The sequence below is a fragment of the Fusarium keratoplasticum genome, chromosome 3 (genome assembly GCF_025433545.1).
Source record: "Fusarium keratoplasticum isolate Fu6.1 chromosome 3, whole genome shotgun sequence".
NCBI lineage: Eukaryota > Fungi > Ascomycota > Sordariomycetes > Hypocreales > Nectriaceae > Fusarium > Fusarium keratoplasticum.
Genome location: NC_070531.1, coordinates 1,032,724 through 1,049,311, shown reverse-complemented (window position 1 = coordinate 1,049,311; position 16,588 = coordinate 1,032,724). Strand labels below are relative to the sequence as shown.

Here is a 16,588-nt window from a genome sequence, read left to right as displayed (position 1 = left end):
CTTATCCGACGACCCGACTCCACATGTCGGGTTCGAATCAATCAGCCCCAGCAAGTCGGATACAGCATTAAGGGTCGAAAGAAGCAGGGAATGTGACCGAGGATTGCTGGTCGGACCAGATGGCCACCCATCCAACTTAAGCCCTTGCTGACAAGGGGAGGGAAGTAGACCATTTCGTGAAGATCAAAGTATATTCGAATCTATGCAAACTATGTACGCGAATAGAAACGGGCTTGCCCTCATCTCTCAACATTTCGCACCCTCACGGAGACATATCAGAAAGACCCCTACTTCACAAAGTGATGGACAACCGGTGGATGCAATGTAGCGCCATCCGTTGAACCCATTGCGCTCAATTCCTGTGCGAAGTCTTTCTCTCTTGGGTGAATCTCCCACGTGCGCTTAGTTCGGCCATGGCACATTTCGCCCCAGGCTCTTGGCAACCCAGTAACCCATAGCCCGTCGGGCCGGGTTGTTGGTGGCCCAATGTCTACTGGGATGAACACGGTTCGCGAAATGGAGCCAGAAGGTACCAGAGGGACGATCGATGGCGAGCGTGGTTCCAGTGAAGCCCGCATGGCTAGCGGTCTTCATGCTCTGCATGCTTCCCTGAGTGTATGTCTGGTTGAGCGCGAAACCAGCGCCATAGTTGTTTCCGGGGAATTGGGCGTTGAAGTCGGTGAAAATGAGATCCACGGCCTTCTTAGACAGCACCCGGTGGCCGTTGTAGATGCCGTTGTTCAGGATCATCTGGCAGAAGATGGCGACGTCGCCCACCGTGGAGAAGACACCTGCGTGGCCCGACACACCGCCGAGCGCCCAAGTGTTCTCATCGTGGACAGTGCCACGGACGGGTTGTGGGCGCTTGGGCTCCTCCGGACCCTGGGCCTCGATCTCAAACTCAGTTGGGGCAGTGCGGTTGTGGAAGGGGTTGAGAGGGCCTTCGAGGTTGCCGCGGTTGAAGAAGGTCGATCGCATACCCAGAGGGATTGTGTACGCATAGATGAGCAGCTCGTGGTTCATGCCAGTGACACGCTCCAGGAGGTAGCGCAGAGTCATGAAACCGATGTCGGAGTAGAGGAACTTGGTGCGGCGCGGCTCCTGAGGAGCCAGAGTGAGCAGTGTGTGAACTCGCTCGTCGATTGACGAGTAGTACGACTTCCAGAGGTCAGGAACCGGCAAGGGCATCAAGCCGCTGGTGTGGGTGAGCAGGTCGATGACCTTGATGTTGCCCTTGCCATTAGCTGCAAACTCGGGGAGATAGGTAGCGACATTCTCCTCAAGCTTGACGCGGCCAGAATCAACCTCCCGAAGCACAGCAACTGCGGTAAACAGTTTCGAGATGCTGGCAAGATCGTAGACGGTGTCCAGAGTGGCATCCTCCTGGTCTGCCGGATCGAGTAGGGTGCCATTGGCGTCGGCGTACAGATTCCTCTTGCCCGTAGCAAAGGCGCTCACTATGACTCCATGACGAGCCACAATGTTTGCAGATCCGGGCTCGACAGCTCGGACTTCATTGTGGGATGCGTCGCCGTAGTTCCTTGGCTTGCTGTACTCGGTGATATTCTCTACCATGTCCTTGAGTGGTTTCGCCAGCATACCGACTGACGAGGGTTGACCATGCCTGAGCACGAAATCGGCCGTGGCAGGGTTTGGGGTAGCAGCCAAGACGGCCAGCAGAGCAGTGTGAAACTTCATGAAGACGGATTGATGGGCAACAGTCCCTTGAATCTGAAAGGCAAGAATATCAATGTTGATACGATGGCCCTGAAGATCAGAATCGGGCCAAGAGAGGAGACTTGATCAATGATATAATGCCCTTCACCTGGTCGCTCCCCTGCCTATCGACGTGCTATCCAAGCTGTCGGGTAATCCGCTATCTCGACGTTACCCCAGACTCCTCACGTTCTCGATGCATTTGATAGCCAGGAATGTTTCCACTCCAGGTTGAAGGCCGCGAACGCCCCAGGTTCAATCCCAATGCGAGTCATGGCCAGTCAATTTTGCTGGGTTGATGATAACGTGAGGAAGTTGGCCGGGGGCACTCTTATCCTTGGTCGGCGTGTCTAGGCTTATCGAGGGCTCGGAGCGGAAAAGCCGAGCGGCCGGGAGAAGCCCATGCTGGCTGGGGCAACTATAACCCCATCATATCCGCACCTTCGGGTTTCCCGCTCACCTCCAGCTTTGACGCGCGAGACATCATGCGCCGAACATTTCTAAGGACTCCACAGGCATGCGATGCATGGTATGTTCCACTCAAACTTCTTGAGGCCCCTTGGTTGTCAATCTAGACCCTGATTGGCATACAGTCGCCGTCGCAAGTCCAAGTGTGACGGCATCCGCCCTCGTTGCAAGCGATGCGCTTCTAGGGGCACTGCATGCGTCTGGTCCACTCCAGATACTTCTCAGGAGCCCCGAGCAGCACCCCAGACGCCTTGTTCCGTCGTCCAAGAGCCTCAAGACGTCATCCCAGAGCCCAGGGTAACTGCCCAGACGCCTCAGACAGTCGCGCGAGTGCCCGTCGTCGACGCAGAGCCTCTCGATATCACCTCCGACGGCCTCAAAGCGTGCCTAGGCCTCTTCTTTGATCGCCACTTTGCCAACGACTTTTGCTCTTTTGATCACCGACCGGACTTTGAGCAGAAATGCATGCAGAATCCTCTTCTTTCAGTCACTGTTGTCGCTCTCTGCGGTCGTTACCTCGAATCTCAGGATGCACTCTCCCTGTTCCAGCTTCCGACCGGCGCTGCCGTCTCCAAGCACTATCTTCAACAAGCCCGATTCCTGGCAAAGATGTCATCGGATCAGCCGACCGGTAAGCACTCTTCGGCATGGGAGTTAGCGAGCCGAGAGCTAATTCGACACTGTAGTCTCCAACATCCAGGGCAACCTCTTGCTTGCCCAAGCCGAACTCCTCTCCAATTCTGGATCCCGTCATTGGCTCTTTGCTGGAACAGCTATCAGGATGGCTGAAATCATGCGCCTCAACAAGGACTTCCACAAGAAGCACAGCCTCAAGGAGCAGGAAGTCCGCCGACGCACGCTCTGGGCTTGTCTCATCTTCGACAGAGCGTTATCATATTTCCTCGCCAAACATCGCACCATTGACCTCGAGAATGTCGGGATACCCGTTCCCAGCAATGATGCATCGCTGGTCTATCATGAGGAGACCAGGGGCGTCACTCTTGGTGATCTTGCATCCTACCGCCGTCCATCCGACTTGGGTTTGAGTCCGTACCTTATCAAGACGGTTTGTCTTTGGAGCGATATGGCCGACTTTGCTGTGTATTCGCGGAGAAACCTGGACAAGTTTGCACCCACGGATCCCCGAAGCATCCTCGCCGTTCGGTACCATGCGCTTCAGACCTGGGTCGAGTCACTACATCCTAGCCTCTGCTGGAGCACCGCGAATTTCCATGATCAGTGTACTCTTGGTGCGGGAACAACCTTTGTTGCCATGCATTTTTTGCTTCACAGCGCTGCCTGTGTTGCCCATCAATGTTATCTGCCTCATCTAGCCATGTACACCCAGCTTTGTGACCTCGTCGACGGCGCCGGATGGTCCTACCTCCACAGGGAGCAGTCACTTCTGGACATTTGCGTCTCGAATGCCCTGAAAATCGGGGAAATGCTTTCTTATCTAGCGGACCAAGAACAAGGAGGCACGTTTGGCCGTTCTTCGCTACAGACCATCTGGGTTGCGTCCTCACTGCTTGTTGCCGCCAACACGTTTCTCTGGCTTGAATACGCCCAGGATGAATCCTATTCAGGTGAAGACATCCAGCAGAAAGCCAAGACCTACTTCCAACTAGCCGAGCATCTCATATCCTCGTGGGTATCCGAGTGGAAGGCCGCCAAGCAATGGCTGATAGCCCTCAACGTGATGAAGACCCTGTATAAGGCTGGCTACCGGGGTGAGATTCACGAAGACATGCTCAGCCCGGGATCGCCCCATTCTGATGATGATTCCGCCGATGACTTCCGACCCCAGCCTGGAGATGGGTATCCTTCACTCATCTCCCTGCCACATCTACAGGCTTCCATAAAGTTTGCCACGGGCGACACTTCGGCTAAGCTAATTGACATGCAATCGATCTGGCTGCAACTCTCTAATGGATGGCCTTATGGGTTTAGTGCGCCAGCGTGTTTATTGACATCAGCTGGTGGGACTGGTGAAGCACAGGTTAGCTACGAAATACTAGATAACTAGTTAAACGGAAGATACAACTTGTGGTGAGGAAGCATGGAGTCATTGAGCATTGGCAGCACCGGCATCACTATACACTGCGGACCACTGCGCCCAAACTGGTTTCTGCTACCCCTCACACCGGCCGCTCGGCGATGACCCCCTTGAAATATACTTAGAGGTGATTTATAACACCATGGGTGTCTGTATCGTTGAGAAGGGCATCGGCTGTTCAGGATCATCAGGCTTCAGAGTTGTGGTTTTCAATGTCTTGTCCCTATGCAGTCACTTTCACATGATGGCGGACGGTTGGAATGGTTGAGGATCTTATTATAGCACGAATAGTTATTTGCCATTCGCGGAACTGTTCTTTTCTAGCTAGAGATCAAGGATAGAACTGGGATGGTGAGGCAACTTGGGGATTGAGAAAAGGGGGGGTTGAAGATCGTCGGTGCAAGTTAAAGACCCAATTCCGGAACCAATAGACAATGGACATCACTGTATCTGGATATTTTTAATGCTTGTTACCTATTTCTATTGTTGTCTATTGTTCTCTCATTGATGCGGCTCCGTCTGCATTCCCCTCCGGTTATTTACCCAAGACCATGGCAGTGCCAGCCCGTCAAACAACAGTGCCGGCCGGTCAAACAGCAGTGCAAACGCGTGAAAACACAGAAAGCTCACGAAACTGATGGAATTAGGGCATAGGTTCGCTTAAATTTTGATTCTGTTCTTCTTGAGGCATCTCGCACTTTTCTTTCTCTTCCACCTCCCTCACCATCTCCAATCTCAACCTCCAACATCCACACCAACACCGCACCTCGCACGATCACCTTTCGGTATGCGGACAATCTTTTCATAGCTGTACCCATCTATCATCTGCAGCAAATCTAACGATTCAGTAGTCTTTACCATCTCATCGTCCATCACCATGTCTGGCGACGTTACCATGCAGGATGCTACTCCCGAGAGGGAGCAGCAACGAGTAGTTGACATTGTCAACAACGACACCGACGTGAAGGAGTCACGTCCCCCCAACACTATGATCCTCAAGGCTAGTGATCTCACCAGAGACGAAAAGATGCACCTGGCGGACCTTTTCGAATTGTTCATCACCGCCCACAAGCCTCTCCGCAAACAGTCTGGGGAGACCCCGTCCTACCAAGATTTCCTTGGAGAGATCTTTGCGTCTTGGTCATCCGATCACAAGGAAAACAACCCGCCCGAAATTGCGTCCCCCCGCCTCAAAGACACAAGCGTTCAAGCTGGCGTGCTGCGGTGTGACAGCCCGGATGGTCGAGGCCCCCGTTTAGCTGGCGCGCCTGTTTTCCTGGATTTTGTTTTGATTCCGTACTCAGACATTCCCATGAATGGACTTTGGGTTGATGATTGGTGTCACGACATTTGGGGTGGAGTGGACTGTCAGGACGGCGGCGACAGATGGGGGTTTCTCTTCCGAGATGAGAACGGCAAGCCTTGCAGCGAGTACGATGTTAAGCTCACTGACGAATTTGACGATGTGGTGGATTTGCAGGTCTCGGTCATACAAAAGTACGACCAGGACAAGCGCGAGCGGGTCACCAAGTACAACCGTGAACTGGTTGTCAACGCGGCCCGACGCCGCATTTGCAAGTGGGCCATCGACGGCACGGAGACTACAGCGAGAGTCGATGAGGATGACCGCGTGTCAGAGTATGAGATTGAAGATAAGCCTATTCTTGCTTTTGGATGTGTTCGAGAACGGTTTGAGGACGCCGAAGGACTCTACACCCGCTTCAAGGCTGCCTCTTCTTGATTCCATCATCGACAACCGCTTCCTATCTTCTCGCAATTCGTCGCCCGATGCCAGCAATGCTCCGATAAGCTTTATCACCAAGAACCCATTCATACTTTGGTCAGGCAGCTCACATCTCATCCATAGCTCATACCCAGCCGATGATGGTTCCCCGCGGCATGGGTGCTCATGCAAACCCGCTCCGGCAAGTATCCCAGACCTAAACCTTGACCAAGCTGCTTACGTTTAACAGAGAGGGGCCCCTAGCATCATGGCCATGATGAGACTTTCTTGTCGCCGTAGGTAGCGCTACAGCCACATTTGGTATGTTGCTCTACCAACTCTGGATTCACGCAGGTCTTGATCGTGCTGCTAACATACCCTGTCATGGCTAGATACTCTTTGCATTTCCTTTGCGACACGAGATCCATGGGCCAGACAACTGGGACAGAGGAGAGAAAGGAATGGGTTAATACAAATGAATGGCTTTCTGGGACCTGATTGTGGTGTGCTCTTGATACATGTGATTGTCCTGCCGTCCAAGCTCTCTTGCATTCAATTGGTGCCTTCACTCTCATTCTTTGCGCAATCCTCCAAAACCCATTCCTGCATTATCTTTGAACCGCCCAGGCACCTAGCAAGGCGTGATTGTACGGCCCATTGTCAGTACCTACAACAACTTGAAACTCCGCAACTACACTTAGCCAGCTGTCCAAGGTCTTCCTCCCCTCTCTCTAAAGGAAGTCTGGCCATTTCTTCCTGTTAGTGCTCGATCCAGGATGAGTGACAATGGCCAAGATGGTTCAAAGTAAAAGTGTAATAATATCTATAGAGAAGTTTAAAGCGTAGGTAATGTACAGTATGCTAGCCATCTCCCTCGTCACCGACCAACTCCTTATCGCCGAGGAGGAAACCCATCATTGGCGTCGCCATACGACCCGCTCGCAACATCATAAGGGTTCCAGATGGTACCACCACGACCTCTGTCCTCGCAGTTGTTGCATCCATTGACAGTAATGTGACATCCATTGTTCAGATACGTGCTTCCGCAGCCCTTGGCGCCGTTGAGGTTGTAGATGTTGAGCATTGAGTCCTTGATCTGCTTGCCCGTCATACCCCGGGAGAAGGCATCGTCGTTGTCGCAAGTCCAGATGACCGTGCAGCCGTAGTTGATGCCAAAGAAATCTTCGATGGCTGGGCCGGCGATGGGGAAGATCATATTGGCGATGTCTTTTCCAGTGTCATCGGGCCACACGGCAGAGGTGTATTGGTGGTAGACAATGTCGTCGACGTAACGAGAAGCGGCCAGGAGACAGGTATCCTTAGAGATGGACCTGCAGATGGCAGATCCGTCATGATTGCCGTGATCCTGCGAGGAATCACCAGGGGCCGGAGCGACGTAGGGATTTGTAGCGGGGCCGCTGTTGTTGGGGTCGGGAGAGCTGCAGCATTGATCGAAGATCTTGTTGTTCCCAGCATCGTAGAGGCAACCGTCCTCGCCGAAAGTAACATCCCCATAATTGGCGGGCCAGCGAGCCTGGAGCTGGCAAGTGGCAGTGGCGTGAAGGTGGTTGTCGTTGTTGGCGTCGAAGCCGGACAGGATTAGCACAGTGCTGTAGGGCTCGTCGGGGCTGGAGGCAACGTCTATTGAGAATGAGGGTTAGAGTTTATTCTGCGTTTGTGATCTTGGAATCAAACAACGTACTGTAGGAGCTCTCGTAGACACTGGAGATGGCACCTGCATCGGAAGCGCATCGAGGGCTGTTGTTGATGAGGATGCATCCTTTTTGAACGTGCTATTGAACTTGTTAGCTACCTTTCGCATTTGAACTTCGAGGTTGGTACTTACGACATTGGTTCCAGCAGGGTTAGGAGTTGGTGTCTCGAGAGGCTGACAAACGGGGTTGTTTGATCCCTCAATCAGCACGCAGACCATGCCATTGGTGGTAACCGTCCGCGCGTTGGGCCTCTTCTGGGTACTCGTAGACTCTTGTTTCTCCGTCGTCGTAGTTTCTTCAGCAGCTTGGCTGGAGGTAGTCGCAGTGGAAAAGGTCGTAGACGTGGCTTCCTGGCTGGTAGATGTCTCGACAACCTCTTCGGTTGTGGTGGTTGTCTCGGCGGCTTCCTCCGTCGTGGTGGTGGTAGCTGTAGCCTCCTCAGTGCTGGTCGGCTCAGCCGTAGATGTGACCTCCTCGCTAGTCGACTCCGGCTGGTTCAAAGGGCATGAGCCATCTCGTCCCCAGAGATCCCGCTTGGCAAACGTCACAGGATCTCCACCAGCGCCCGCCAGATCCCTATTGGCGAGAAACGAATAATGGCCCTCGACAGCGTAAGGGCTCTTTGCGAAACCGTCATAGTTCTTTAGCAGCTTCTGGGTATCCTCATCGTCAGGGTCAAGCTCCTTGATGTCCGACTCAATTTCGGCACTCCAGTGCTGCACAAACTGCCAAGCCTCAGCCGTTCCGCGGTCAAGACGGTCAGCCATGAAGCTCTCGTACAGCTCAGCGAAGCTGAACTCGCCGCCGGAGATGGCAATCTCGTTGTCTCGCACACGGTCGTCGATGCCTCGGAAGGTGTTGTACAGTCGCTGATTGGTCCTCTCGAAGAGTGCCTTGACAGGCCCCTGGTTGAAGATGTCGACAGAGATACCAATAGTCTGTAGGGCTTCGATCTTGAGATCAGTCGAGCCCGCAAACTTCGCAGTGAAGCCAGGCTGCTCAAGTTCGCCAATCTTGAAGAATGCGCCCTTCATGTTGTTGAGCTCTCGCTGCATAGCAACAAACTCGGCATTATTAGGGCCCGGGACTTGGTTCACGACCGTGGTCAGAATGCATTTGGGGAAGATGGCGTTGAACTCGTCACAGGTGAGCTTGGGGTTGCTGTTCTTTTTACCCGGCAGAAGCTGCGTCTCGAAGAAATCGGTGAAAAACTTGAGCTCCCAGACGTGGTCGACGTTGAAGTTGGCGAGTCCGTTCTCCTGCGCCTTGACTTCGGCCGTGTTGATCTGCTCCCAGCCAGGCCTCAGGTCCTCATCACAGCGCACCTTGCGATCATACCAACTCTGCACATCCCTCTTATAGTTCCCGTTGGTACCGGCCCTGGGGTGCTGCTCAGCCTGGTCGAGGCCTTTGGCATTTGGGTTGCTTGGGAACTTGGGGGTTTCGGCGGGCTTGCAGTCTCCAAAGAAGGGGCTTCGTGCCCTCTTGACAAGGACGGCGCGTTCCTCGAGGTAGACTCGTCCTGCGATAGACCGCTTCATCTCTTCTGGATTATCCGTCCCATCGGCCTCGTCAATCTCGTCGGGAAGCTCGAGCTTGTAAGGGAGGGCGCTGCAGCTGCCTGTGCTGGAGGTTGTGGTAGTGGTCTCGGTTGATGACATGGCTGTTGACTCTTCTTGAGTGCTTGTCGGCTTGTCTTCAGAATCAGTTGTCTGATCGTCGTCATCATCGTCGTCGTCGTCGTCTTCGTCGTCGTCATCGTCGTTGTCGCCATCATCGTTGTCAAAGTCCTTGATGTCGTCCAAGGCGTTTGACAAGAGCTCGCCAGCAGCAACGGCGGCAAAGGCCGGCGCAAGTTCAGCAAAGACTCCAGTCGCCAAAGCCGGTGTGGCGACAACCGGAGCAATGGCTGAAAGCTGCGTCGAGTACCAGGCGAGAAGGGCAGCTAATCCAGCAATAGACTTTTCGACCTTGTGGGAGTCATCCTCGCTAAGGCTGTCCAGGTCAATCTGCTTGAGCTGAGCATCGATGTGAGAGAGATCTTCAAACTCATCCTGGGCTTGCTTCTGGAAAGCTTCGATATCTTCGACAGAGGGAGATGGGTTGGCGGCGATGGCCGAAGCCGCAGCAGCGACGTCGGAAAAGGAACTCGCCGCGTTGGTAGCAGCAGGGCCCACTCCAACAAAGGCGGCGGTGCCGGTGGGTTGGAATCCAGTAGGAAGACTGGCACTTGGGACAGTAATAACACCAGGGATGGTCACCTCTCCGCCAGGTCCGATAGAGATGTCGGTCGTGGGGACGGCGGTCTCAGTAGGTCCAGCCTCGGTCTCTGAAGAAACCTCTCCGCTAGTTGAACCAACCTGGCCAGCCGTGTCGGTAGTAGGAACAGTCTCGGTAGAGCTGCTCTCAAAGGGGAGAGGGAAGTGAGAAGTGGTTGTCTCCGGCTCGGGAGTTGTGGTGGCATCCGTCTCGGCTCGGGGAAACAGCCGGGGGATGCCGGCCTGGGCTCCGGAGAAGAGCAGGGCAACCGCAGCCAACCCCAAAGAGGGCCGCATGTTTGTGAAAGGTAATGAGTGAGTGAATGGTAATAAAGAAGGACTGTTTGGGGAAAAGAATGACAAAAAGAAACAAGAGAAGGAGGGTTGGGTCAAGGCTGGCAGGCTGAAACCTGACTCGACGATGCCATGGTCAAGAGGTCTTATATCCCACATGCAGACACACTCTCATATCAGCCATCCAGTGACTGAAGGCGGGCATCTCGGCGGGCGGTACTTACAACTCCACCGTCGCCGCGCCACAAGTTACATCGTGAACCGCCCGCGGCTTTGGAATCAACTCATTAGCCCCCTTAACTGCCGCAACTAAGCTCGGGAAATGATGCCGGGACCTGCGTCTCCCGCTGATCAAAATCCCAAAGTCCCAATTTTGAGTACAAGGACCCCTTGTGCTCATCAACCGTTGGGTCGGCTCAGCAAATCACAACCTGATAACAGCTACTACCCATAAATGCACAATGTTTCTTGGTCAGCCCTAAACTGCCACTCTCCACACGCTGAGTGGTCAACTTGGCTTCAGCTCCTGTTCAGGAGTCAAGCCTGGGCTGACAAGACAAACCGACTCCCGCACCATGGCTGCCGCTAGCTTGATCAGCCCTACCAATAAGCCATTCCCGTCCCCATCATCGGAGATTTTGAGCCAGTCGCAACAGAGTCTGGTGTTTAATGTCATGCACGCCAAATGATGACGCCGTCCCTTCAATTTCCATTGTTTATAGCCGCCGGTTGCTCTCATGCAGAAGCCATGGGACTCTCAACTCAATGCACCCAACTTGATCAACTCCAGCTCGATTACCCAGCATGGGGTTCTCATTCGTTTATTGCGTTGTGTGTGGCTGTCCCTTTGACGTCCCTCCTCGCGATGAAGTCTTTGACGAAGAACACAACTGGGCATCCGAAGACCCTCTCGAAGATGAAACAAAGCAGGTAAGCATATTTCTTTTGCAAGACAAATCTCTTGCACTTGTCGTCCTGCCTCTTTGGGTTGTTGCAAGGATCGGCCGCTGCGCGTGCAACTGTAACGCAGCCCCAGTACTAGGGATCAAAGAGAAGCCCAAGCTTCGGCACCTATTTTCTTACTTGCTCGAATCTTGAACTCAGCCCTTTCTTCTTTCAGATTATTAATCCTTACAATATCAACCACTGACCTTACTATTTTGGCAGTGGCTATGTAAAATTCGGCTTCTCGGCGCTACTTCAAGCTTGGAGAAATTTACCACTCCTCCCTTTCGCATGTATGTAATATCCATAGCCTAGAAAGAGTAGAGCTTCCTTTACTCAATCAGGATACAAGTTTCGTGGTGCTCGTAAGACGCTGACATGTTAAACTCTCAGGCCGAGAAACGAATCCACAACTCCAGGGCTTTTCGTTTCCGATTTTGCCGACTGGGCCTTCACGGAAGGTTTGTACTTCCGACTCGGAGGAAGTGCATACCGCGCCCTGTCATCTGCTAAGGATACCGACGATGTCTTGTTCCCGTTACATGATGCCTGCTTGACCATCGTTCAACATGTCCTCACGTGGTGTGCTCGATTCTTCCCTGAGGGTGGTTCACCTCCAAGCTTGAGCGACGTTTACAAGGCCCTATACGCTCAGTTTGCCTTCAATGTGCAAGAAAAGAAGATAATCGCCAAAAAGAGAGGCTTCTATGGTTCAACCGACTACATGGAGTATGGCCTGGAGTTTGGCCATGGTTACTACGGCGCTCGCGAGTTCTGGGCCTCTGAAGGGTGGGAACCTACCAAGGCCAACGAGGTTTGTCCCTGTGAATTTGATTCTTTCAGTACCGAAACAAGACGTCACCAACACATGCTAATAAACTTGTCTCTTGATAGTGGTACTGCGATGATCCGATCAACGTTGAAAATCTCTCAGAGTTTGTCTCGACGCTGATTACCGAGGAACCCTTCGAGGCCAGACATAAGAAAAACGCCAGGCCAGATACCAACTTCGAGGTTTCAAACCTAAAGGTACCACTTCAGCCAAGTCTGGAATACTTGCCTCGGGAGATACTGGACCTTGTTGCTTCCTTTCTTCCTACGGCATCTACTCTGCGCCTACGGATGTGTTCCAAAACTCTGTTGTCGCGCGTCGTACTCGACCAACAGTTCTGGCGAAGGCAACTGCTCGATGGCTGCGTAGCCCCTTACAATTGGGAACTCAGAGATGTTCACAGGTATTCAAAGACCCCAGTTATCCCAGCTGGCAAAACTCTGGGTCACCATGACTGGGAGGGTTTGGCCAGAAAGTTGGTATGCAGCAATCAAATTATGAGGGGGGATGAGTCCATGCCGTCTCCGCCATGGGGACTGCGAAACCGATGCAGGATCTGGTCCCTTGCTTCTCATCTCGTCACATCCTTAGAGGGTTAGGTATGCTGATATCTCGTCTCTTTCTTTGACGCTAGCCACCGTACTGTTTGGTCTCTTCCAAGGTTGGCGTCTTTGTCATAACAACCAATCGTACAGACGCCGACTATAAATTTGGATCCAGAAAACGCAATACAATACTGCCAGAACATACCCATTCGCACCTATTGTCTTGCAAAGTATACAAAGTCTAACACGCGTCCCAGAAGTCACTCAAAATGGAAACAACTCCGGTGCTTTGTGTTTTCATCAGACGAGGCTGTGTCAGCTCATGATCATCTCCCGCAGGAACATCCCGATGTCCCGTCCGACTCCCCGATCGCCCTCGGGTCTCCCGGGCAAGGACCAACAAGGCGGATCGTCGATTGCCTGTTCCCTGTTTCAAACCATGGGTAAAACCCAATCATTAAGCTTATGAGTTAGCTGTCATCTGGCAGGTCAATCATTTTGCTACAAATATTGTCTCAACGGAACATTGAGGTTTGCTGCGCCTTGCTCAAAGCCATGGAAGAGTTGCAGCTATCACACGGTTCACGCCGAAAAGTCGCATAAAAATCCCGCACAAAACGTCACTGAAGCACCATGAGCAACATGATATACACCATATCCGGAACCTGAATCCACAAGGTCTCAATTCCTCCGGCAACTAGTGACTGGTGAGCCGGCAAGGCTGTGCAACAACGTTGGATTCAGCCCGAGATTATGACGTATGCAGTTTGTTGGAGAGTGGGCATTGAAGGGTCGTTTGTATCCCTGCTTCCACGCACGTACGTACGCGGTATTGATCTGCTATCGCGAAGCATGCCGGATTCGGCTTGATCCTTCCATCCTTGCTTGCTAGACTTCAACCAGTGGGAGAATTCTATTGTTTCCTTGCGCGACACCTCTTACCTCAACTGCCCGACAACCTTATTACGGATCGTTTATGAGCCTGTCGTCCCTAAAACGACACTTGTATGCTCATGTATAAGTCAATACAGGGTCAGACTCTTATCTGCTATTGATGGTCTCTAAACTGTGCTGGCTGTGCACAGACCTTAATAGAGGAACCTAAGGAACCCAAACACCATGTCCTATTGGCACTGTTTCAGTCCAAGCATTGTAATACCCCAGCTTTTGATCCATCGCATCACATTCACCCCCACAGTCCATCTCTTTCCTTTTCAACTCAAAACTTGACCGAGATTCAGCCCCGGGAGGTAACAGCTGAATCCTTTGAAGCATTGGCATATCCTCCGAGGCATTGATCTGCTCAGGGCAGCGTCATAGCTGGCCTTGATCGACGTGGTTCACTGGAACTTCGAAACACACAGTTGTTTCTTGTTTTGCTATTGGTTGGGAGTATCCACTGCGATTCAATTCCTAGATCCTTCGGCTTTATTTGCGATGATTAGAGGAGTATCCAGAAATGTTTGATATGCTACTCTTGGTTAAATCAAGGCAACGAGATGCCAAGACAAAGAAGAGCATTCAACTATAAAAGTGCGAAAGGCTCCTCACTATTTGACAAGACAAACACAGACAACAGCATCATTCACTACATCCCTCCACGAACAATCAAGACAAGATGAAGTTTCTGTCTCTGACGCCCATCTTGGCCTTGGCCACTGGTGTCGCCGCAACTGAGTATATTTGCGAGACCACCGATGGAAGCCCCTACCTCCACCACGTCAACCAGTTGATCGACGGTCTTAACGAGAAGAAGTTCGAAGCAGCTTGCCTCGACTACGGCCTCGGATCCAGTGACTGCGGTCCGACTATCAGGAGCTACTCTGGTGAAGACGGCGGTGCAGCCTGGCAGCTTTGCAAGGGCGACCACGCCGAAGAGCACCAGCCACTCCGAGTATGAATTTCCCCGAGAACAGCGGTGAACCTTAAATAATAACATGTCTCTTCAGTGCGAGTTTGACCCCGGTGGTATGCCCTGTGCCGCCTGCCGGCCTTCCATCACCATGGGTGTCGTCGCTGGTCACTTTGAGAACCTCAGAGATCAGTGCCAGGGCCCGGACTCCAAGGGTGATGTTCGAGTGGGAGGTATCGTCAAGCTTTCCTACGCCGATGAGAGCACTGGCGGTGGCGAGATCCGACTCTACTCGATGCCTGGTTAAGTAGAGGTATGGATAAAGAAGTAAGGTTGAACAGAGACGTCAGAAGTTGAGGGGGTTGCTGGTATTCCATTCAACATAGGCCTAACAAGGATTCACCCTGTACATATTCTTCTACAGTCTGCGATTTCACATTGATTCGATCTGACAGCTAAACCATGATAACTGTAGACTCTGCGTGAACGTCAACGACAGTCCATGTGTTGTGGCATCAGGTTATCGTTGTCGAGAACTCACCTATTCATGACCATCTTTTGATTATTGTAAACTAAGAGCCATCTCAAGTTAAGATGAAGCTATCAGAAATGTTATCTAATCTTTATTAAAACCTTAGAAAAATGTCTGAGTATGCTTTTCTCTTACTTTGAAGGTACTATTCTCATTTGACCACCCCGAGTGTGCCATGAGCTTCTCGACAGGCCTCAAGAACGATGCAAGCTGTCGTCTTGCGCCACTATTACGCCTACATCGATTCTGCAAGCAACATTCCAGCCGCTATCAGAGGAAAGGTGCCTCCAGCACTCCTCGTCCACGGGCGGCTTCCTTTGTGAGAGGTGAAGGGGTGCACGTGACCCCCACCCACCTGATTTCCACCTCGTCATGATGCATCGCGACTGCAGCCAATTAGCTTCCTCATCACCACAATACATTACTCTCTTCGCTCTTAAGCCTTCTTTCCGCACCACTCTGTTCAAGGATGAGCCAGGGTTTCTCTTCAGCCGCGATCCGAGAGGGCATCAGGCAATGGTTCCAATCGTGAAAGGGGCAAAGCATGTTGCAGGCAAGTTGCACTTCCTTTGAATCCTCGTTTCTTTAACTGACCTGATTTCTTCAGTTGTCTTGCCGACCAGCATCCTCGAAGGAGGCAGAACTTTTCGCACCCTCGCCAAGCAGACAGAGGATCTCCTTGGCATGAAAACCACGCCATCCGTCAATCTCCAAGTGCAACTATCTGGTTCGCTGTTCGACAGCTTTGTGCGACCCTTCTGGTCCTCGCTCGCGAAAGAGACGAGCGCACTGAGGCAACTTTTGCTGAGGCAAAGCGATATGGACGACTACTTTGGAGGCCCTCGTTTGCGTGGCAACGTGGAGTCGATCCTGTCTGCCATCGTGCCTGAAGTCTGAGAGGTCCTCCAGCATGGCACGTTTTCACTTCAAGATCTCCTGGGTCTCCCTCAAGTCTACCCGCGCATGACCCTGCCTGGCCCATGCATCTACCTTCGGATCTACACTCATCTTGAAGGACAGCCGGCTGAGTCTCACGACGACGCGACACAAACGGAGATAAACCATGGAGTCGAGTTCTATATTGGGAAAGCCAAAGATATTTGATGGCGGGCAAGACAGCATGAGACGAACACGGAAAATCGCAACGTCTCGGGTCTGCACTACTCTACTGCCCGGAAGTCACCCGGACAGCACCGACAAATGATCCCTCTCATCACTTTCCAACAAGCGACTGTTCCCGAGGCTGTCATAAAAATGGCAGAGCAGACGATGGTTGTAGCTTTTCGGAGCTACCAAGGATGGCTGTTCCGCCCCGTTGAAGTTGACGGCGTGGTGCCATCCTACGCCATCCAGCAGCATTGGGCTCAGTTCATGAGGCCGATTTCGAAACCTGTACACTCTGCGGTACGTTGGCCCGCTTTGACACACACCGCTGGGCTGCAATACGAGCAGCCCATTGTTCGAGTTTCGGAGACGAGCCCAGGTTCAATGCATCCCCATGGCGCCAAGGGACAGAGTATATACAAGAACCTTCACAACATATCGACTTCGGCGAACCATCTTCTGGCAACCTCTGAGCAGTGGGAGGGTGATGCCGTTGCTGCCATTGCAATTACCCGTTCCCGACACTTCCCAATTCGAAGGTGTCGCAT

The 16,588-nt window shown here is 52.5% G+C and overlaps 6 protein-coding genes across 6 annotated transcripts; 4 read left to right on the top strand and 2 right to left on the bottom strand.

Annotated features, from left to right (window-relative positions):
* Positions 1-402: 402 nt before the first annotated feature.
* Positions 403-1,698, bottom strand: NCS57_00372100 (Beta-lactamase domain-containing protein; the record flags this gene model as incomplete). The annotated part of the gene is made up of 1 exon (XM_053053705.1): positions 403-1,698. One exon carries the CDS (start codon positions 1,696-1,698, stop codon positions 403-405), a length of 1,296 nt encoding a protein of 431 aa, XP_052915865.1.
* Positions 1,699-2,201: 503 nt separating this feature from the next.
* Positions 2,202-4,210, top strand: NCS57_00372000 (Zn(2)-C6 fungal-type domain-containing protein; the record flags this gene model as incomplete). The annotated part of the gene is made up of 3 exons (XM_053053704.1): positions 2,202-2,245; positions 2,310-2,815; positions 2,871-4,210. The coding sequence occupies 3 exons, from the start codon at positions 2,202-2,204 to the stop codon at positions 4,208-4,210; spliced, it is 1,890 nt and encodes a 629-aa protein (XP_052915864.1).
* A 2,645-nt stretch (positions 4,211-6,855) lies between these two features.
* On the bottom strand, positions 6,856-10,233 carry NCS57_00371900 (uncharacterized protein; the record flags this gene model as incomplete). The annotated part of the gene is made up of 3 exons (XM_053053703.1): positions 6,856-7,604; positions 7,666-7,756; positions 7,810-10,233. The coding sequence occupies 3 exons, from the start codon at positions 10,231-10,233 to the stop codon at positions 6,856-6,858; spliced, it is 3,264 nt and encodes a 1,087-aa protein (XP_052915863.1).
* An 801-nt stretch (positions 10,234-11,034) lies between these two features.
* On the top strand, positions 11,035-12,606 carry NCS57_00371800 (F-box domain-containing protein; the record flags this gene model as incomplete). The annotated part of the gene is made up of 4 exons (XM_053053702.1): positions 11,035-11,160; positions 11,398-11,468; positions 11,569-11,989; positions 12,070-12,606. 4 exons carry the CDS (start codon positions 11,035-11,037, stop codon positions 12,604-12,606), a joined length of 1,155 nt encoding a protein of 384 aa, XP_052915862.1.
* A 1,564-nt stretch (positions 12,607-14,170) lies between these two features.
* NCS57_00371700 (uncharacterized protein) lies at positions 14,171-14,711 on the top strand (the record flags this gene model as incomplete). The annotated part of the gene is made up of 2 exons (XM_053053701.1): positions 14,171-14,446; positions 14,502-14,711. 2 exons carry the CDS (start codon positions 14,171-14,173, stop codon positions 14,709-14,711), a joined length of 486 nt encoding a protein of 161 aa, XP_052915861.1.
* Positions 14,712-15,111: 400 nt separating this feature from the next.
* On the top strand, positions 15,112-15,833 carry NCS57_00371600 (uncharacterized protein; the record flags this gene model as incomplete). The annotated part of the gene is made up of 2 exons (XM_053053700.1): positions 15,112-15,262; positions 15,544-15,833. The coding sequence occupies 2 exons, from the start codon at positions 15,112-15,114 to the stop codon at positions 15,831-15,833; spliced, it is 441 nt and encodes a 146-aa protein (XP_052915860.1).
* Positions 15,834-16,588: the final 755 nt, after the last annotated feature.